The sequence below is a fragment of the Balaenoptera acutorostrata genome, chromosome 12, assembly GCF_949987535.1.
Source record: "Balaenoptera acutorostrata chromosome 12, mBalAcu1.1, whole genome shotgun sequence".
Taxonomy (NCBI): domain Eukaryota; kingdom Metazoa; phylum Chordata; class Mammalia; order Artiodactyla; family Balaenopteridae; genus Balaenoptera; species Balaenoptera acutorostrata.
In genome coordinates, this window is record NC_080075.1 from 73,347,843 (window position 1) to 73,370,163 (window position 22,321).

At 47.9% G+C, this 22,321-nt stretch overlaps 1 protein-coding gene across 1 annotated transcript in view; it reads left to right on the top strand.

Moving 5' to 3' along the window:
• The first annotated feature begins 17,018 nt into the window (after positions 1 to 17,018).
• Positions 17,019 to 22,321, top strand: part of CIB4 (calcium and integrin binding family member 4) — a 47,636-nt gene continuing 42,333 nt past the window's right edge. Inside the window, exons 1-2 of the mRNA XM_057557898.1 lie at positions 17,019 to 17,072; positions 17,502 to 17,536. Coding sequence (XP_057413881.1) covers positions 17,019 to 17,072; positions 17,502 to 17,536 — 89 coding nt within the window. The remainder of the gene's footprint in view (positions 17,073 to 17,501; positions 17,537 to 22,321) is intronic.

The following is a 22,321-nucleotide window of genomic DNA, read 5'->3' on the forward strand; positions in this document are numbered from 1 at the left end:
CTACAAAGAGAAATATACAACCCACAATTATAGTCAAAGATTGCAAATCCTCTTGTCTTTCATAATTTTCTACTCTTGTTATATAGGCCTTTCTTTATCTCTTTAAACTCTTAAGGTCCTTGTCAAATCATTTGTTAGTCTGTAGTTCATCTGGTGTGAATTATCCCATTTGTTGGGCCAGTGGAATATCTATCTTGGCATTGGACCTCCCCATATATTTTATAATTTTCGTCTGTGAGCTCATCTTCAATAGGAGTTATTTTCCACAAGTGTCCTGTAAGTGCTCTGCATTATTAAGGCTTCTTTTGGGGTGATTTCACTATTGCCTTCTCTTACTCTTTTTGGGGTTTGTCCTTTCTGACCCTCTATGGCTATAGGTTTCTGTTTCATTTCTGGTGTCTAGAAATTTTCTTTTTTTGCTTTTGAGCTTAGCTATGTTTTAAAATAAAATTTAAAACAAATATGCAATGTTTCACTGTTTGGAACAGGTTTGGGAAATTCCCATATCTGATAATTTTTTTGTTTTGATTGGATGTCTCAGTAGGGCTCCCATGACAAGAGTTTGAAATCAGCCTTCACCCAATCTCTCTCTTTGTTATCCTTTGTCCTGGAATTATAAAATTACTTTATAATGAGTTTATAATAAGTTGGGTTTTTTTAAGCTGGAAAAAAATGACATTTCAGAATTACAAGCTGTCTGCCTTTTAGGATGGAGACTAAAATTTGCTTTATGGAAGATGTTCCTTTGTTTTTGAATGTCCCACTTGAGTTGGCCCTTTTAGCTATGCTAATATAAAGCAACGACCCATCATTCTTGGTGAGAATGGGAAAGCACTGATGGGGTCCTAAAGGAGATTTCTTAGTCTAAAATGTTAATACCCTTTAGTAATATACATTGAATGATTTGTAGAAGTCTGCCTCTGAACATTGTTTTATTTAGAGCACCACCATCTCCTAATTTGGAATCAGACTACCCTATGCCTGAAACTGGTGTGTTCTTGCAAAGTGGTGTGTGTTACTCTGGGATCAGTTGTTTGTACAAGATAAGAAGCTGAGATGGAGAAGAATGTGGGAGAGAAGTGCTCACTTCTTCAGCTTAGACTGGAGAAAACAACGTGCAAATAAACCCGACTGGGCCTGGCACAGCCCAATCTAGACTTGGGAGCTGGTGTCCCTCCCAAAGTGCTGTTTTAACCTGACCATTCTAACTTTTGGAAAATGTCCTGGCAGGTATTTTGTTTTGATAGTCCTATTGTCAGTAACACATAGAAGAGGCAAATTCTGGGGCAGGACAAGAGGGCTTGGGAGGCAGATCTCAGCTGGGAGTAAGAGGGAAAAACTACTTCCAGGAGCCGGGTTGGGGGTGGGGTCATTGCTTAGACCTGAACTCCAAGGAAGAGAGATACTTGGAAGACGCCTGATGGTGGGAGGAGGTTTATTCCTGGCCACCTGGAGGCAGTTGTGGGTGAGGTGGGGAGTGGGCTTGAAAACAACTTTGAAGTTAGCTTGGGGCTGTGGGCTCTCAGCAGAGCGACTTCTGAGAACAATGATAGGATACTTGATAGGATAAGATTTCAGGCAATGTTTTTAACTTGGCTTTTGCCGTGGTGTAGAGAATTAGGAGAGAGCTTGGCCCATGCGTTGGGCAGAGGGACTGAGGTCTGCCTGGCTCTGGGTGTAAGGGTACCTTGGGGAGAGATCTGGGCAGAGAGTGGTAGGAGGGGCAGCTGAGCGGGGAGCCAGGGGCAGAGCTCCCTGGAGGGCTTTGTAAGTCATTTGAAGGAACTGGACTTTATCTTGTAGGCCCTGGTGAGCCACTAAAGGATATTAAGCTATAGAAAGAAAACCCAAATGAATATCTCATAAATTTGTAGACAGCTGGAGTGGACATCTGCTGTCTTTGTCTGGCCAATACCTCTTCTACCTTCCTGTGGTAACAGATCCCTTCTTTCCTGTGGGGAACCTATTCCATCTGAGTCGGGTAGAGCTGATTGCAATCTTCTCGAAAACAGAAGAGTGTGCCATTCCTGAAGCCTACACAACCCTCCCTTTTATTCAATACATGAGCCAATAATATTTTTTTCTTATTTAACCTAATTTGTCACATTTCTCTTGCTCATAAGAGAGAATGTTCACTGACAGTTGTGTGTTCTCCCTAACTTTCTCTTCCCTAGACTCAACATCCTCAATTCATTTGACATTTGAGACAGTTTCTAGACCCCTCCCTGCAAAGTCATCCTCCTCTAGACGGAGATGTGCACACCAGTGTCCCTGGGGGACCTTCTCTCTCAGGGTTGTATTTCAGTCAAGGACATGATGGGGTCTTCTCTGGAGAAATTGAGATAAAATGTTGATACCTGTGGATCAAGTGCTGGGGAGGACTTTTGGGTGAGCCTGGTCATAACAATGTATGATTTGAGGTATCTACACTTCTCTAAAGAATGAAGCAACTTGGTTCTACCTCAGGGAGTTCTCAGAGGCCAGCACCTTGAATAACTTCAGTTTCTAAGTGGAAGGGAAGGTAGAAAGGAGTGTGTCCTCATGATTGGCCAAAAGGATCCCAGGGTTTCCCTGAAATATAGATGGAACCACTCAGTCATCTTAACTGGCCATTAATGAGCTGATCCATAATTTAAAAGAGGCTTCAAGAAACATCAAGGGGAAGGCGGCAGGGAGACACTCGGGCCAAACCTGTGCTTATCATTATCTGAGGGAGTGTGAGTGTGTGTGTGTGTTTGTGTGTGTGTGTGTGTGTGTGTAGAAGGGAATAGTGAGCCCACTTCCTTCCAGATACTACAAGGGTTTCCATAACCCCCTTGGTTACAGTGAGCCAAGGACCTGCCTTCAACAGAACAGGCTTGGACTTAAACTCCTAGTTGATGGATCTCCTCAATGCCCTTTAGAGGCTGCTCAAACCCTCACCAGGTCCTGCTCAGTTTCTTCTTCCTCATTACTTAGTAAGTTACACACAAAATTAAAACCCTATGTCTACCGTGTTGGGTGTTTCCAAGTCCTATGGCCTTATGAGGGCCACCTTGCCTTTGAATATCCAAGGGAAAATGGATCAAACTCTCAACCCACAGTAGAGGGAAATCTGGGGTTTCCTGCAAGACTTTTGGGGAATTTGTTCCCAACCCCCTCTTACCTGTTTCTACTGAATTAATTCCCTTCCTTCCTTCCTCCCTTGCTTCCTTCCTTCTCTCCCTCTCTCCCTTTCTTTCTTTCTTCCTTTCTCTCCCCCTCTTTCTTTCTTCTTTTTTATGCTTTTGTCCCCTGAAGCTGTTTTCTTCTCTCTGCCCCGTGTCAAGACACATGTAAAACATAGATCCTTTCCCTTGATTTTCCCCCAAGTAGCCCTAGCATAGGGAGTGTGTGACACATTTTCCTACATATAATTGGGAGAGCCATGTTGCATCTTCGCACGGAGAACACCTTAAAGGTGCATATCAGCTATTCCCTTGCTCTTCCCTACCCCCACCGCATCCAGTACGTTTCCAGCCTCACTCCCCCTCCCCCCCCCGCCCCCCCCCCCCACCGGAGCCCGCCTCCCACAGCATCATTTCCCCTGTGGAGCAGCTCATCCCCACCCTCTGCCCAGATGGCCTCCGGGCCAATCTCTGCCTGCCCAGAAAACATTAAGGACCAGTTTTAAAATTACTTTTGCCCTTAACACAATCAAATTATTGGTCTTAACTCCTTCTGCTACCCGTCTCCGTAGGCATGGAAAGATTCATCATCACTTTGATATGAATTAGGCCACCCCCTTGGAAGGCAGAAGTGCTAGAATAATTTCGTTGGTGGTTTAAATCACAGCTTTTTCCTTCCTGCTGCTCAAGTTTAACTATAGCCCAGAGATGTTTCCATTGACCCCACCCGCCTAGTTTGATATATCCTTCCCCCTCTGGCTGCACCCCTCCCTTGTCAGCACCTCCAGAGCCCTATCCTATGACCCCAATACACAAACCTTCTCAAAATAACCCAAGCCCTTATTTCCCAGTGCTTGCTGTCCCCAAGCTGGAGAACCAGCCACGGGGACCATAGGAAGTCCCTCTTCTCCCTCCTCCAGCAAGGTCCTAGGAGTCTTGCTGCTTGCCTGGGGTCACTCTGTCTCTATGAGGCTGAGGGTCTCACAGTGTGTGACATGGTCAAAGAATGGTGAACCCTGGCAAGTCCCCAGCACCCACTGGGGCACCCAGCTGATGCAAAGCCTCAGGAAATGTTCATCTGTCTAAGCTCCAGTGCCTTCTGGGCCCTGAAGGGAAGCAGTCCGAATGGATCGTGGTCTCCCCAATGTTGCAGCCTGATCCTGAGTGACTCTCCCTCTATCACTGTGCCCCAGCCACACTGGCCTCCCTCCAGCCCCTCAGAACCCCAGCATCCTGGACCACCAAGGCCAGGAGCCAGGAACAGCCTTTGCCTCCACAGGTGGAGAAACGAGCATGGATTCAGGGTATGTCTGGAGGCAGAAATGGTCAGTTGTTGCAGTAAATATGGTGGTGGTGAGCATGCTGGACCACCTGGGTCCCTCAGCACCTAGTCTAGGGCCATCCTTACCAGCACTCAGGTACTTCTTTCTGGCCATTTTTATGTCAGTGAGGCTCAGCCAGCCTCCAGGGGAAGGATGGTCAGGGGGACTGAGGGCTCAACAAACTTTGCTGCCAGCTTAGAAAACTCCCTCACAATGACACCAGGAAGGGTAAGAACTGGTGGGAACAGAAGGTGGGGGAGCCTGGCAAGGGGATGGCACTGGGCTTCCCCACTGGATCAGAATGGGAGCAGGACAACCCAAATGGCAGTGGTCTTCAACCCCTGAACTTCAGTCTCATCAGCTGCCCATTCTCTGTAGCAGTGAGGAAGGGCTCCCAGCTGGCCGGCCGATCTAATTTCAGGAACCCTCTCTTCTGAAAGACAGTTCACACTCAGCTTGGTCAGCTCCAACTTCCAGAGGCCTTCGGGCTGACTTCCTGCTTCAGAGCTCCACTGACCAGATCTGGCAGGTGGGCGACTCAATCAATTGGGTTTGCTTGGCAGGGGACTGAGGGCACACTTTGGGTATGGAGAAGGAGGCAGGGTCACTTGGGATGGCGGAAGAGACAGAACAGCAAGTAGGGGCTTGATGTGAGAGGGGTGGGCTATTTGTTAAATAAAACTTAAACCTTTGCCAGGTTTTCTGCCAAGAAGAGAGAAGTGGCTGATGAAAACCATATGTCTCTAAGTAAGTGGAAGTGAGGACCCCTGCTTTGTTGTATGAGTGTGTTGAGGATATGGCTGTTGGTCTCCCAAGCAATGGGAAAATCTCTATTTTAAAGAATACAGTGTTTAAGAGGCACTCTGAGACAAACCACATTTCGCAATTAAGTAGTTTACAAGGTCAGCAAAGGAAGGACAAAATAAACTAGCCAAAAAAGGTCTTGCTCAATGCCAAAATTTGTTTAAAAGTTCAATGCTACAGTCCGAAACTGTAATATAGGCTTGTTATGGAGTATTACAAAAATAGCCCAGAAGATGAAACTCTTCCTGGATGGAGAAACAATTAAAAATGCTTTAAGTACTGGTGCAGATATTGAATTTCTTAATGTTTGAAAAAAGTAATTAAAAAAAAATGAAAACTATGTCATTTTTTTTTTAACTTTTTCTACATTGACCCTGAGGCAAAGTAAACCTAGAGACACAGACAAACAGAACTACTGTTCACTCTTTGCAGAACGGAATTCTAATTTCTTCATCCAACATTCAAATTCGAGCATAATGCAGTTCCAGCTGGCCTTCCCTGAATTTCCTGCATGGAATGCTGCCTCTGGCTCTGCCAGCCAAACACCCCACCCTCCACCCTGTTTGCAGGCTGCTACCTGTGGGGTTTCACAGGGCACTTACCTGCCCCTGGGCGCCCTTCCTCCTGGCTCAATGGAAGGTTGTTAGCCGTTCTTCAAGGATATTAATTGCCAAATTCTATCCACGCCACTGTAATTCCCATTTGATTCTTTTGCATACATAGATTCTAGTTCTCTGGTGAAAGTCTACAGCTTGTCGTCGATTTTCTTGACCATTTTAATCACAGTGATTTAAAAATCTGTACTGCATCAGATAACGCCACTATTTGGATCACCTGTGGGTCTGTTTCTATTATGGAGATACATTTTTGGCTCTGACTGATGTTACATTTCATCAGAGAGGATTTATTTGGTTTTCTGGAAGGCAGTTCAAGCATCGGAAGGCCATCTTAATCCAGCCTGGGGTTGAGCTGGCTTGAAGCTGGAGGTCAGACTTTGAAGGCTGCTCTGTTTCTGGCTCACCCAGGCTCCTAGCGCCTCACCCTTCTGGGGTTCTCCCTGGGAGCCTGGGTTGTTTTCTAGGGTCCTTCCTCTTGGGTGGGCCTTTGATTCCCAGTTTGCTTCCCCAGCCCCATCTTACGGCCAAAACTCCGCTCAACTTTCTAGTCTCTGGTCCGTGCTTTCCGCTCAGCCCTTCACTACTTGGGCGGATGCTGCTTGTGAATCAGCAAATGCCTTTGGGGAAGAGGACCTGGGAATTGTGAACTAACCTACTGTGCTTCTCTTCTCCTCCCTTTTCCCAGACATCTTGGCCCTCAGGTCCTACTTGTCTGGCTATTTTGAACTCCAAATTTGTTTCCTTACTCTATGAGATCGCCAAAATCTCTAACTCAAGTTCTCAGCTTCTTCTCCACTGCTTTCTGCTTGGTTTTTAGCCTCTTGGCCCCATGCTGCTCACGAGCCAGGGATACCTGAAGGGGAAAAGTAGCACCAAATGTCACCTCCATATGCTCCCATCTCCCTGGGATCCTGACCTTTCAAACAAATGGCTGCAAAAAAACGGCCTTTGGATTTTGTCCAGCTTATTTTTGGTGAGAGAACTGGTCTCGAAAGAGCCACTCTGATATTAGAAGAAGTGGAATCCTCTACCCGCTCCATTAGAAGGTAAGCTCCCTGAGGTCAGGGAACTTGTCTCCATCCCCACTGTTGTCCCAGGCAGATCTCATTCATGACATCTGACTATGACCTATGCCTGGACATTTCCAAATGTCTGTCTCCAGCCCAGAGCTCTGCGCTAAGCTCTTAGCCCCACGTATCTGACTGCCACTTGTCATCTCCAGGAGGCTGTTGCACAGAAACTCAACACGTCCAAAGTCATGTTCTTCCCCCAAGTCTGTCCCTCCCCCAGGCTCCCAGCTCAGGAAGGGGCATGTCCTCCATCTACCCTGCTGCTTACATCAGAAATCCAAGGGTCACCATTAGTAATCCCCACTCCCTCCCCTCCCACTTCCAATCCCCAGTGCTGCTAATTCCACTTTAAAATGTCACACGAACTCACCTAGTTCTGTCCTTCTCGCCACTGCTGCCCTGTTCCGGCACTGCTCCCCTCCCTCGTTTCTCAGGAGTCTCCTCACATTCCTCCCCAAAGCCAGGCTGGCCTCCTTCCAGCATGTTCGCCAGCCACCCTATGAGCAGAATGACCCCTTGAAAACAAAAATATGACTATGTCATTTCTCAGCATAACACCCTTCAATGACGTCCATTGCTTTTAGGAAAGCTTTGAAGATAAACCCTCAAGGAGCCACCGGGCCCACAAGTTCTACCCCAACCCAACTTCCAGTCTCGCTTTGCCTGACTCTTGCCCTTGACACACATTCCACCCTTAGGCCCTTCTCAACTCTGCCAGCACCTTGCACTCCTTTCTCCCTGGGGGCTCCTCTGCCAGGAGACACTCTTCTCCTCTCCTGTCTGCTTCTCTCCTGTCCATCCTTCAGGCCTCTGCTAAATGTCCCCTCCTCCAAGGAGCATCTCTGACCCTTAGAACTGGTGGTGTTGTCATTGTGTCCTACACTCTGTTCACAGCACCAGCACAGAAACAATTGTATAGTTAACCAAGTGATTACTGCCTACGTTTCTCCCCTATTAGATGCCAATCTCCTTAAGGCCAGGGCTATGTTTGTCTTGGTCACCACCATGTCCTCAGCACCAGCAAAGTCCCTGAGACATCTTAGAGGATTTGTAAATAGTTTTTTGAATCAGAGAATAAAAGATGGAGGTCAGCTGGCACTGCACACCCAACCAGCCACCCAGCAGAACACAGTGCGGGGAGTGCCCAGCAGAGAGAGGGAGGCTGGGCTGGGGGTGCTAGTTAGCAAGAGTCTCTGAGAGCATGACTCTAAAAATAAGGAATTCTAAATTGCTGTCTAATGCAACTTCTTATTGCTGGGCTTAACGCGCTGGCCGGGGAGCCAGCAGATCTGGGTTCCAGTCCTAGGTCTGGCACAAATCATGACAAATAGCATTTTTATAATGCTTCGCAGTTTACAAGACATTTCCACAGATAGGATCTCATTCAACCAGCTCAATGACCTCCAGCAAGCAGCTTTTAGAGGCCTGTTGGGAGGGAAGAGACCAGGGAATGAGCTGGGTTCCAGACCCTGCTCTGCCCCGCTCCCCACGGGATTTCAGGAGACTTTCCTCCGGGCCCTGAGTCTACTGTAAAATGAAGGGGTCCAACTAGGGGATCTTTGAGGTTAGCCTACTGGAATTTAGAACTAAAAATTCAGGACTGCTCCAATCAGAATGCAGTCTTTGGAGTGTCCTTTTTCTCTCACGTAGCAGGGCAGCGCCCCCCAGAGGCTCCCAACAAGGCCATGGGTGCCCCACCGAGGTGTCCCTGAAAGGAGGAATGAAACCAGGACTTTTGTGCAGGTGGGTTACTTGAGAACCCATCCCAGGGAGCAGGAGTGAGGGGCTAGGGAGAGAGGTGGAGAAAGAGGAAAAGCCCAGCTGGGGTGTGTGTATCCAGATCACTCTGTCTCAAGGGCTATAACCTCATCAGGCCCTGCTGAAAAGCCACAGAGCACCTCCCAGAGCTGGCGCTCAGAAGCACAGGCGTGGGAACCTTTCTCCACCAGTTCCCAGCCTGACGGGTGGACAGTCACCCCAGGGAGCATCACCCTGAACTTCTGGGCTGTGCTTACCCGCAGGCTGAGGAAGCTTCTTGATAGAGCAGTCCTGGGACAGAAAATGCAAGGAGAATCCTTCAGGCAACACTCTGGGATGGACCAAGCTCTCTTAGACCTGTCCCCGCAGCAGCCCCAGAAGTCAGAGTGGGACCTGGGTCACCAGGGCATCTGATACAAGTCGCAAAGGGGCAGGTGCACCACGGTCCAGCCCCACGCAAGAACAGGAGCTGGGGCTCCCATCCCCCCACCAGTCCTCCACCCTCTGAGTGGCCAGGCCCCCCACCCTCTTTTCTGCGGAGCTTTGTGGTGTCCTGGGATATTGAAAATGCAGGTGGGGGCGTCTGTCCACCTGGGCAATTCAGATGGGGTTCAGCAGAGCCTTGGGAAACAAAATGTTCGGTTGGACCCTCCTTGAGTGACAGCTGGCTGGACCCGTGAAGGAGCTCTTGCCCCACAGTGAGGAAGCGGGTCGCTCGTGTGCCTCTTCTCTTCGGGCAGTGAGCAGTGCTCCCTCAACAGTTAGCAAATGGTTTGTCTGCAGGCTCTGAGCTCCCCAGGCCTGGCAGTGGCAGTGGCCCCAGTTGGGAGACCCTTGCCCTGCCTCTCTGGTAGCATAATACTTCTTCTCTGTCCTTTTATGAACTCTGGACTCTGCTTCCCTCAGCCTTCCTTTTGGATTTTCAGAAGTCTGATTTGTTCATTAAAAAAAGGAACATTGGCTGGTTCTAGCTCTTTTCCTATACCATAACAATTTTGCTTTATCCCCAGGCAATGTGAATGGGAGACTAAAAAAAAAAAAAAAAATGTCTCTTATGAGAAGGTAGAAAAGAACACGAAGATTTAAATTTCAAGATACCCTCTGTCCACATTCTTCCTCTGGGTAAATCTGTTTAACTCCCAAATAAATTTCACTCTTCCTTTGGGGAGGGAGGGGTCGCTTTCTTTTCAAAAGATTGGATCTAGTTCTCCATTTCTCTGACTGTACCCCAACCCCACTCCAGACTTCCTAGTGTTGTATAATAAAGAATTCAGATGGCTTATGTCCCTGGCTCATGGGAGGTAACCATTATACCCTCAGGATTTCCCAAGTGATAGGAATGTGTGTCTTCACTCTTCCTGGTGGGCTATTCAGACCATGTCTGAGCTCATGCTAATGAGATGACTCAGCATGGGGGCTGGCTGTGCCAGAAAGACCAAACATGCAATTAGAGGGTTGGGTTTTGAGCCAGCTGATGTCAGCCCGACCGCTGTGGAGGAGTGGAGGGCTGGAGATTAAGCTCAGTCACATGACTGATGATTCAGTCAACCATGCCTGCATGATGAAACCCCAATAAAAACTCTGACCTCAGGCTTGGGTGAGCACTTCCTGGTTCATATTACATATCAGTGGTCCAGGAAGGTGATGCATCCTGAGGACACAGAAGCTTCACATTTGAGACTCTCTGAGACTTCACACTATGTGAAGACCTGAGGGAATAGTGGCCACTTAGCAGAAGTGCAGGTGGCCTGGGAACCCCAGAACTTGCAGCTGGTGTCTGAAGTGAGGGGAGTCCTGTGGAGGACTGTGTCTTTCACCGGTGAAGGCTGCACTAACACCAGATAGTTAGTGTCAGACTTGCACTGTGCCCAGGTGTACCTACCTGCTTCCTACCTCACCTGGGGAGCCCTACTCATCTGTAAGGAGGCTCTGTCTTCTCCAAGCATAGGCCCATGCCCCACCCTCATCCCAGAAGCCAGACACAGAGGCAGGAGAACTGCCCTTGAGATGAGCATGACCGGGAAGGTGACGTGTGGCGGGGTGAGAGGCCGTCTCACTTGAAGGCACTGGGCAGTGTGGGGTGTGCCCAGCTGGAATTCCCTACCCTTCCCTCCTTCCCCCACTGTCAGTGTCCAGGCTCCAGCCTAGCTCGTCTGGCTGGTGACGGTCACCAGGGCCCGTGGACCAGCCCTTCCAGGCCTGAGCTCCCCCTGGCTTCCCAGGCCCCCTCCAGTTGCTCTTAATTCAGCGTTCTCCTCCTGGCCTGGCCATGGAGGCTTTCCTTGGTGTGTGCAAGGAAATAAGAGTTTATTATCTAAAACTGCCCGGATTTTCCTCTCAAGCTTCCACTCCCTAGACTTACCGTTAATAATATTTCAGTGTCTTCCAAGTTGAATGACTATTTCCCATATAAATATCCTATCTATTTGAAGAGTTACTCTGTTTCAAACCCCCTGCTCCCCACCCGCATTGCTATAACAATCCTACTCTCCCCCAGACAATATAAATGGGAAACTAAAGAACTGGTTTAAACAATCTCTTTGGATGAACCAGTCTCTCTGTGTAAATATTCAGTGTTTCAGGTTTTTGTCACCCCTTCTTTCCCCTAAGTCGGTATCTGGGTGCACGAAGCAGGCTCACCTGGCCATGGGGAGGCCTCCTTGGATCCGTGCTTGTTCTGTGCATTTTTGTCTGGGTCCAATGAGGCATGACAGTCACGCCTGGCCTTCAGGGTAATGTGCTGACCTGCACTGTGAGGGGTCCATGGTGTCCCATTTGCCTCTGGAAAAGTGCCTTACTGGGCTCTGCGTCCTGGCCATGTCTTTGCTTGAGCTCTCAGCTCCTCTGATGTTCTCCCTGTGCCCCAGGGTCCCCTGCATGGCCAGGGAGGCCAGGAGCCCCACCGCGGTCACGCCTCCCCTGCCACTGGGGCACCTTCGCTCTGCACTGTGCTGGAAATGGCTGAGACCATCAGGCAGACCTCTAGAGGTGTGCAGCCCCCCTGACCCCTCCCCCAGCCCCCAGTGGCCTCGCAGTAGGGTGATTCGAGCGCCAAGATTTTCAGCACCCAGGGGTCCTCACTACCTTCCTCATCCCCTCTGCCCCCAAGACGAGAAGGGCAGGACTTCCACCATTTTTCTTCCTGCCTGCCAGGATGCCCTACAGAGACCAGGATCTGCAACCCCCAGACCTCCCTCTTGCCACACCAAAGGAGTTTAGAAAATCCTTTCTCCGGACAGAGGATGGCTTTCCAGTCTGCTCAGTTGCAGGGAATTCAAAAAAAAAGCCTAGCTGATATTCAGAGCTGGGCAGTGACTTGCTTGAGCAAGATCTCCCCTTGCCCCCAGCACTGAATAACTATAGTGAGTGGAGCCCCCCTGGGCTATAAGAACCACAGGCTGAGGAAATAGATCAGAAACTATTTCAAAACCCAATATCATTTACACATTCCTTTAATAAAATTTATAGTGGGCCTACTATGTGCCAGGCACTAAGTTAGGACATAAACACTCCTTGAAATTGTTTGTACTAAAAACGTTATTAAGATATAACTGACATACTATACAATTCACTCAAAGTGTACAACTCGGTATTTTTCAGTGTATTTACACAGTTTTACAGCTATCACCACCATCTAATTTTAGAATATTTTCATCACCCCAAAAAGAAATCCCATATTCATTAGCAGTAACCCCTCCCACCCATACTACCCTCCCCCTAGCTCCTGGCAACCACTAATCTAACTTTCTGTCTCTATGGATTTGTCTATTCTGGACATGTCATATAAACAAAATCATACAATCTGTGGCCTTTTGCGAATAACTTCCTTCATTTAGTATAACATTTTCAAGCTTCATCCACATTGTACCATGTATCAATACTTCAGTTATTTTTATTGTCGAATAATGATCCATTGTATGGATATGTCACATTTTATCTATATGTTCATCAGTTGATGGACACTCGGGCTGTCTCCACATTTTGGCTGTTATAAATAATGCTGCTATGAACATTCATGTACAAGTTTTTGATGTGGACAAATGTTTTCATTTCTTTTGGATATATACCCAGGAGTGGAATTGTTGGGTCATATGTGTTAAAAAAACAAAACTCATCTCAGTAAATTTTAAAGTTCTTATTGGCTTTATTCAAGGATTCATGAATCAGGTGGCATCCAATCTAGCAGACAGAGAGGAGCTTGGATGAGCTGTATGAAAGGAAAGATTTTTATAGGCAGAAGGATGGGGGAACAAGGAAGGTACAGTGGCAAAAAGTAGATGGAGTAGCAAGGTCACTTCCTTTAACGGATGGCAGGGGTCTATCAGGCTTCACTAGTGACAGGTTTAAGATTCCATTTCTGGGAGAGCTGAAACTGTAATTAAGTTTCAGTTTGGTGATGTGGGGCTTAGCATGAGTGACTCCATTTTGGGCCTGTTGTCTTGTTTTTAACATATGGTAATTTTGCTTAATATTTTGAGGAACTGCCAAACTCTCTTCTAAAGTGTCTGCACCATTTAACATTCCCACTAGCAGTGTAGGAGGGCTCCAATTTCTCTTCGTCCTCACCATCCTAGAGGGTGTGCAATGATATCTCAGTGTGGTTTTGATTTGCATCTCCGTCATGGCTAATGATGGTGAGCCTCTTTTCATGTGCTCGTTCATATATATCTTCTTTGGAGAAGTGTCTATTCAAATCCTTTGCCCATTTTTTTAGTTGGGCTATTTGTCTTTATTGTTGAATTCTTAGCATTCTTTGTGTATTCTGGATACGAGTTCCTTCTCAGCCCTTTTTGAATTTGAAGAGATATCTAAATCAAGGTCAGAGCAGGGGTTACAATTTTAACAGTTGGTGGAGTTCATTGGCAGGTGACAGAAACCTTGCAAAGAATGCATTTTGTCCCATGCAGAGGATTCCTGCAGGGACGGACCCTGGAGGGGAAGTGTGCAGAACTGTCGGGGCATGCCTGGGCCTGCTCTCTGTTCAATTACACCCCTTTCAGAACCCCTGCCAAAGAGGAGTTTGAGAGATTTGACAGGCTGGAGGAGGGTAGGGATGCTTGTTGGTTAGTGCATTGAAGGCAGAATTGTATGGGGAATTTTTCTTTCTTTTCTTTCTTTTTCTTTTTTTTTTAAAGGAGCATAGGCTTTTATTTCTTGAGCAGATGAGATGGCACATAGAAAAGTATTTTAGAATTACAAAGCGATGCAAATGTAAGGTGATATTCTTATTGTTACTATTGTTATTTGTAGGAACCGATGAAAACCCTCTCTAGGTTGAGAGCCTGTGTGTAGGGGTGGAGTGGGCAGGGATTGGGGAGTGGGAGTTGTGAGGGGATAAAAGCTAAAGGAGAGAGGAGGGTAGCAGAGTTTGCAAACCTTGGTTACCTGTGTGTGAGATGAGAGAGAAACACCTCTGTGATTTCTGGCATATTCCTTTACCACCTGTCTAATTATTTACTTAATATTTTTCTCGAGATGGGCTCCTATTTCTTTTCATCAAACAGATATATTTATAAAGGAAACATATCACAGGTAGAAATGGCAAACCTGCATCAGTTTCAAAATGGAAAGAACAATATAAACAAATATAAGGAAAACCAAACAGTGTCGTCAAATTCTAGCTGGATGCTGTTGCTTTCTGGGTCTGGAAAACTCTCCAGACTTAGACTGGCTCACTCTCCTTGTCGCTCAGGTCTCTACTCAAATGGCCGCTCCTCAGGAAACCTCCCCAGCCCCACCCCTTCTCCATCCTTGCTTTATTTCTTTCATAACCCTTATCACAATCGAAGGGATGTTGGTTTTCCTATGGGCATCTGGCTCCATGAGGGCAGGGCCTTGTTTGGCTTAATCACTCTGTCTTCACTGCCGGGCTCAGTAAAGAGTTGAGGGGCTTCCCTGGTGGCACAGTGGTTAAGAATCCGCCTGCCAATGCAGGGGACACGGGTTCGAGCCCTGGTCCGGGAAGATCCCACATGCCGTGGAGCAACTAAGCCCGTGCGCCACAACTACTGGCCTGCGCTCTAGAGCCCGCGAACCACAGCTACTGAGCCTGCGTGCTTAGAGCCCGTGCTCCGCGACAAGAGAAGCCACCGGAATGAGAAGCCCGCGCACCGCAACGAAGAGTAGCCCCCACTCACCGCAACGAGAGAAAGCCCGCGCGCAGCAACGAAGACCCAACGCAGCCAAAAATTAATTAATTAATTATTTTTTAAAAAAACAAATAAAAAGTTGATTAAGTAAGCCGCTCGGCTTACGGGATCTTAGTTCCCTGACCACCAGGGATCGAACCCGTGCCCCCTGCAGTGGAAGCGAGGAGTCCTAACCGCTGGACCGCCAGGGAATTCCCTCTAGTTTGCTTTTGTTCTCCTTTTAGCAAGTGTCAACGAGGTGTTAAAGGCACATGCCAGCAGCGCTGCCACTTGTACCTCATGAGACAGGAGGGCTGAGCGAGACTTGAGGAGGAAACAGCCTTCTGGGGTGCGGCCCGGCAGCTCCCCTGGTTCCCACCCCGCACTGTGGGAATCCCCGGGCTTGCAACGGCAATCCAGGCTTCGGATCCTCCCTTGGCCCTGGCCAGCTGAGTGACCCCACAGCATTACTGAACCTCGCCAGCTTCGGCCTTCCCCAGGGCTCTGTGAGCACAGGAGACAGCTCCTATGGACACACCTGATGAGAGAAGCCGCTCAATAAATGAGAACAGAAGCTCAGATGGTTTGCCAGAAGATGGGATGTAATTACTGACTTTGCTTGCAAACATCCTACACTTTCTTCCAGGCCCAACTTTAAAAAGTAATAATATTGTTTGCCCTTTACGGAGAACTCATCATGTGCCAGGTACCTTGCTATATAAGAGGTTTATATATCTATCATTAATTTTAGCCTTGCAACAATCCTATAAAGTAGGGATTTGTTATTCCCATTTTACAGCTGAGGGAACTGAGGGCCAGAGTAGTTTTATGACTTGTCCAAGGGGATGCAGCAAGAAGTGATGCAGGCAGTCCACATTCTTAACCATGACATTATAACAACCACTTAAATGCCACCTCCTACATGAAGACTTCCCATCCAGCGGTCTCCTCTTCTAAATACTCATAACTCATATTACCTCTCTGATGACATCTACTCCATCTCCCATGGGGTGTGTGTGGGGGGGGGGGCAAGTATCCATCCCTCGAGGGCTGAGACCACATTCACCTATCTCTCCCCAGGGTCAAGCCAAGCGCCTGACATACTGTGGATACTCTACCTGTGTCTGTCCAGTAAATAAGGACTAAGCGCTCCTGGGTTTCTTCTGCCAGTCTCCATCTCTGTGGAGGGCAGATGAAGAAAAATGAGCAGTTGCATTTCCAGAGATATAAACTAGCTCTATCAGGAAGCCCCTGGGATGTTTACCTAGGAGAGCATGTGGAAGGACATGGGTACACGAACCAGGAAACTGACACTGGCACTGAGACTAGGGGGGGGGGCGTTCGGGAGGACCCTCCTGGCGGGCGACATTGACGTCTGTGCTGGACTTCTCCGTCTTTCCAGATTCACTCTCCACTCTGCTCTCAGTCCCCACAGGAGACCAGAGGAAGAGGAGGGCGTGGCGTGCGGGTATTGATTCCATATGCATTGGTCCAGGACTGGTAGCAGCTCTGTGGTTTCTAACCCGGATGCCGTGCTATCCTGGGTGATTTCCACACTCCCTGACCTTGCCTTTGAAGAGTCCCTTTATTAGACCCTCTTCATATTATCCTGATTTGACTGTGCCCTCTACTCCTTCAGGGACCTGACGGATGGGTAGAATGCCGTTTTCTGTGCTCTTTGGGCCACTTCTTGATGTCAAAGTCTATGCTTACTCATCTTTGTGTCCCCATGCCTGGCATAGTGCTTGGGGCGTGGTTCTAATAGCTAATACTTGTCAAGCATTTATTATGTACAAGGCACTGTTACCTGTATTGACTCAAATAATCCTCACAGCAATCCCATGATCATCATCCCCATTTTATAGATGAGGAAACTAAGACACAGAGAGGTTGGTTAACTTGCCCAAGATCACATGCCTTGTCAGCATGTGGCACATGCCAACAGTGTGACTCTCAAACCTGCTATTGGGCTGCCTTTCTGTTTGCTGTTTTGGGAGTGATGTCTGTTAGCCTCGGGAACCAAAAGAATCTGTTTCTTTGCCCACTCAGGAGCTCAGGTAGAATGGGCAGAAGGCGGAATGTAGGTCACCATGGCAACCGATCACTTGGTGTACAGCTGGTGAGCCCTTGGGGCTGAGGTTCCACTGCTGGCAGAGAAAAGGGTGGGGTTAGCATGGGGCATTGTTTGAGGTACCAGATGCATTGGGAGGACTTGGAAGAATACCAGGTGGGTAGATCAGGCAGGAGATTCTGGGCAGAGGTGGAAGCTTCCCGAAGCAGGTGGGAAAACTTGCGGTGGCCCTGGCCTTTGCTAAACCTACATCCATCTGACCCGGACCAGCCTTCCGAGGGCCCCTCCCCCATTTGTCTCTTGCTCCAGAGCCCAGGGTTTTAGCCTTGTCTCCGATCCTTTCTGCAGGTCTGTGCCAACGTGCTCCCTCCCAAGGCCATCAGAGATAGGGGAGGAGGGTGGGGTACCGTTACCTCCTCTGCACCACCCCAGGTATCCACTGCCGAGGGCTGGGAGCCTCCGTTCCCTGGCTGTGCAATGAGAGCACGAGCTTTTTCTCATCAACCCCTGAAGCTCCCCACTCCCCAGGGGGCCAGGGCAGGGCTGGACAGAGTGGGCAGGTCACCTCTCTGTGGTTTGTTGCAGGCCTTGACCTTCTTGACCAGAGATGAAATCCTGTGGTGAGTAGAGGGGGCCCCCTTTCCCTCCCCTTGAGCTGAAGTCTTGCCCTGATACAGCCTCACTCTGGTCCCTGAGTATGGTCCCTGCTCAGAGCCGCAGAGTCCTGGAGACGAGGCTGGCAGTGGCCAGGCAGAGACAGACCCCAGCCCTGAGGGTCCAAGGTCATGATTCCCAGGGCCTGACTACAGTTGAGTGAAAAGTCAGGCCTTAGGTTGCTATGGGATCCAAGGCAAGGTTTCTTCATAGAATCACAGAGGTGGACAGGGCCTCCCTGGGATGATGAGCTAAAGGAGGAAAGGACTTAGGAAACAGGTCTGACACCCATTTGGCTGCATAATCCACTAGCTGGGTAAAGTTGATGCGCTGTTGACTCTCTCGTAGCCCTCCCTTCCCTCCCAAGCTTTGCTTCAGTGCCTCCCAGCACTGGGAGGGTGGGTGAGCAGTCCACAGCCCCTGTTCTCATGCAGGTGATGGCCAGTGGGGAAGGCTCCAGGCCAAGACAACCATCACGAGGATCCCTCATGGGACTGCGGAGGGAGTAGACGGCATGGAGATGTGTGAGCGCTCGGCCCGGGCCAAGAGCTCAACAAAAACTTATTAGAGGAATAAAGGAGCTCACTAAGGCATTGGGGTGGGGTGGGGTGAGGTTGGGGTGAGGAGACCATTCTTAGACCCACAGGGCCCTCTCGCCTCATTGTCTCAGCTTGGACTCACCTCCCCAGCATCACGCCCAGCCTGGAGGCCACACTTCCCACTCAGGGTGCCAGGCGGGGCAATGATTCTGCCACAAGCATGAGACTCCCCAGGCACAGATGGGGGCTGAGAGATGGCGGGGGCACAGGGAGTGACAGAGACCAGGGACAGTCACGGGGTTACATCACTTTCACTTTAAAATGAATATTTGCTCACTTTTTGAAATATAGAAGAATATGACAAAATTCCAAATAACCAATATCCTACTACCTGTTCATCCCTTATTGATATTTCCTAAAAAGGAACACTTGAATAAAAATGAAATGAAAATTTAAAAGTAATATGTGAGCATGGCTAGAAAATTCAAGTAGCCAAGAAACTTCTAAGTGAAAAGTAAATGTCTCCTTCCCCTTCCCAGGCCTTCTCCCTGAAGATAGCCACTGTTCACAGTTACTTTCACATCGAGGCTTCCAGAAAAAATTTTCATAGATAGATCTACATAAGTATCCTTCAAAAATTTTATCCCATTCATACTGTAGCACTTGCCCATTTACAGTGAAGCATCATACTGTCCTTGACCTTTTTTTTTTTTAAGTTTTTATTTTGGCTAGTTTTACATACAGCACATAGAGATCTGCCTCATTCTTTTTAATGGCTAAGGAGCATTCTTCCCTATAAAAGATATATCATTTATTTTACTCCCCCCCCCAATAATGTACACTTAAGTTGTTTATGGGTTTTAGTTCTACCAAGAATGCTATAGTAAACAAACACTTATGTATGAAGAGCTTATCCAACAGGTCAACTTAAATCCATAGGAGAGATTTCTAGCTATAGAAATGCTGGGCAAAGGGTGGGTGTGTTTAAAATGTTGACAGGGATGACAGGATTGTCCTGTACCAATTTATTTTCTCATCACTTGCGCATGAGCATGCCTGCTCCTCTCTCCATCCAGAAAGTTCAAAGACTCTCACATGGTCTTCTCTGCGTCGCTAGGGCTCCTCACATGTGCCTCATGCGCCTTGTCTCAGGGAGCTTCTGGAGCCTCCGTTAAAATTAATAAGTAAACTAAGTTCTCCATTAAAACTAGTAAGTAAACTAAAAAAAAAAGAAGACAAGGGAACCAGGAAACAGAGGATGTCAACACAATGGAATTACAAAGATGACAGTGAAGAGAAGCCCATGATAATGGTGCATGCAGCAGGCCTGAAAAGCAATGAGTCCAGATTAGAATTAAAGAGTTAGGGGTTCCAAGAGTGGTGCCCACAAGAAAGCAAAATGAACCTGTAGGTGGTGTAATGTGTATAACCACATTCAGAGGAACTTTACAGTTCTGCAGAAAGTTTGGGGATGAAATAATGATAGAAACACTGAAACCTAAGCAAAAGGAAGACAAAGTGATTATTAACTCTGGGAAAAACAAAGAGTCTTGCAAGAAAGAAAAATGTAATCACGTTGCACTAGGGAACTCAGCTGTGAGCAATGTTTGAATAATACATACATAATATGTAATAATATATATAAATGTAAAAATAATATGTATATAATAATAACATAAACACTGAATTTTGATTCAGGCAAATCATCTTATATTGGGAGGTTAGGGGAAGGAGAAGTAGTATACAGAGAGAGAGAAATTCGCTCTCTTTTTTTTAATAGTAAGAGGGCACAAAATAAAGTCTATAATGAAAAAAAAATACCAATAAATGGCAGTATCAGCACTGTCTTTAGAAATACTATGCAAATATTAAGGAAAAACCAAGAGAAATAGCAAATTTTTGTTTTAAATGCTGCCTCTGGAGAGCAGGGGTAAAGAGGTGGTATAGGATACCGGGTATTAGTGATATTGATTGTGAGCCTTATAGAGCTACTGGCTGTTTTAACCTATTTATCTGTCTTACTTTGGTAAACTAGACTGGTATATATAAGATGCTACAGTTTTTGTAAAATGAAGTGTTATACATACATGCATATGCACACACACAGAGAGAATATCTTAGGAAGGGGACACACACACGCACACGCAAGCGCACACGTGCTGATCTTAGGTCAGCTCCTTGGAGGGGACCTGGGCACTGACTACATTAGGGTTAGTGTGGATGCACTGTCTGTAACGTGAAGGGGCAGCTTTGATGTGGGTGCCCAGCAGCACTTGCCGTGGCTCAGGGAGCAGATGGTACTTGGTACTCAGGGGAGAAAGCAGCCATCGTGGGCTGCCACGGCCAAGTTGAGCCAGACTAAGGTCTGATCACTTTTGAACAATTTTCCGACATCACCTCTTGTGATTTTCCTACAAATGTGATAAAGAAATGTGGCTTGGTTGACAGTACACTTGGATGGAGTTAGCCAGTTGAAAAAAAGTATCCAAGAGACTGATAAACAGAGGTAATCTTTGCAGGAGAGTGCCTCTGTCATTTGTCTAAATGCTTTCCCACCTGTGACTTGCATAGGGCATAAAGGCCTGGTCACTGGATCTGCAGATGACGCGTAACGGGAGGAGCAGACCACATGTGACAGCTTCTTCCCCGTCCAGGGCTGCCTTGGCTCAGCTCTCCAAGAAAGGGGTCTGTCCACCCTAAATTTCTAGCCTGTGGGAATCTTCTTTCACATCCCGTTGGTCTCTGAAAAGAGCAGGGTCCCTTTCATCCTCAGCTTTCAGGTCAGCCTTCTATGACTTCTGGTTAAATTTGCTGCCCTAGAAACTCCTGCCTTCCAGATGTCTCTTTGGGCTCAGTACACTGGCCCTCCTGGGCCCTCATCTTCAGCTGTGGCTCTAGACCCTGGGTCTGGGACCTGACTCAAAAAGGGCACGTGTGGCTTCCTTTAGACCTCTGTGGCTGGGCCTGGGTCAGCCCAACTCAGTTTGAGCAATTTGGATTATGCAGTATCACTCAGGGATGGCTCCTGACACGATCTAGGGCTCAGGGTGGATCTGATGTGGGAGCCTGAAGCCTTGCCCCTAGCTCCTGCTCAGGCTGACCTGGCCATAAGGCCCCTCTATCCTCTTAGCAACCTTGAGGTCCCCAAAATTTTCAGTCTCCAGGCCCTGTTCTGGCCGTTAGCTCCTGGTCCTCCTGGAGCACCAGAGGGTCAGCAGGCAGAGTGGTTACACGCTTGCTTCCTGGAAGCCAAAGGCTGGAGTTCGAGGCTCAGCTTTGCCATTTACTTGCTGTGTGATCTTGAGTGAGTTTCTTACCCTCAGTGAGCCTCAGTTTCCACACTTACAAAAAGTATCATATGTATCAACCTCACATGATTGTTATTAGGACAATTAGATGATCAAATCTGTGTCAGGAGTTAGAGCAGTGCCTGGCACAGGGATCAGTGCTGAGACTGTGGTAGCTGTTATTTTCATGGTATTATCACCTCCTTTTTGCAAATGAGGAAACTGGCTCAGAGAAATGAAGTGATTTGCCCAAAGTCACACAGCTTGGAAGTAGCAGATCATAGGACTAAAAGCCACATTTTTCAAGCTAAAGATAGGGCCATTTATAAAATACCTGCAGGCCATTCCGTGGGGCAAAGAACAATTGACCCCATGGGATGGGAGTGAAGCCCAGGTCGGGGAGCCCAGGCTGGGTGGAAGGTGTGGAATTGGAGGCTTTCACTGGAGCCGGGTTCTCAGTCCTGCCTGTATAATACAAACACAGAAGCATGTAGAACCTATAGGTGCCTGGGCCCCACGCTAGCCTTGAATGAGACTCTCTAGAGCTGAGTACGGATACTTTCACAAGCTCCTCACATGATTCTAATGTGGGACCCAGTAGAAAAAGGCTAAATTGGAGGGCCTCAGAGGCAAGGATTTGGACAGGATGCCAGAGAGGGGTCCAGAATGCCTGAACTGGAGGATGGAGGGGGGTGACTGAGACTCATTATACAGAGGGCAAACGGAGGCCCAGAGGGGACATGGCAGGTCCAAGTCCCACAGAGCGAGAGCAGAGGAGCTGGTCTCCTCCCTGTCTCAGCCTCCGAGCCCGCAGACAGCCCCTCCCCTTGTCTGGCTAGGTGTGGCAGGGAGATGCAGCTTGGGCTGCTTGCTGGCAGGCGGGATGTGTGAGTTTTTCGAATGGCTTTGACTTTTGAGTCTATTA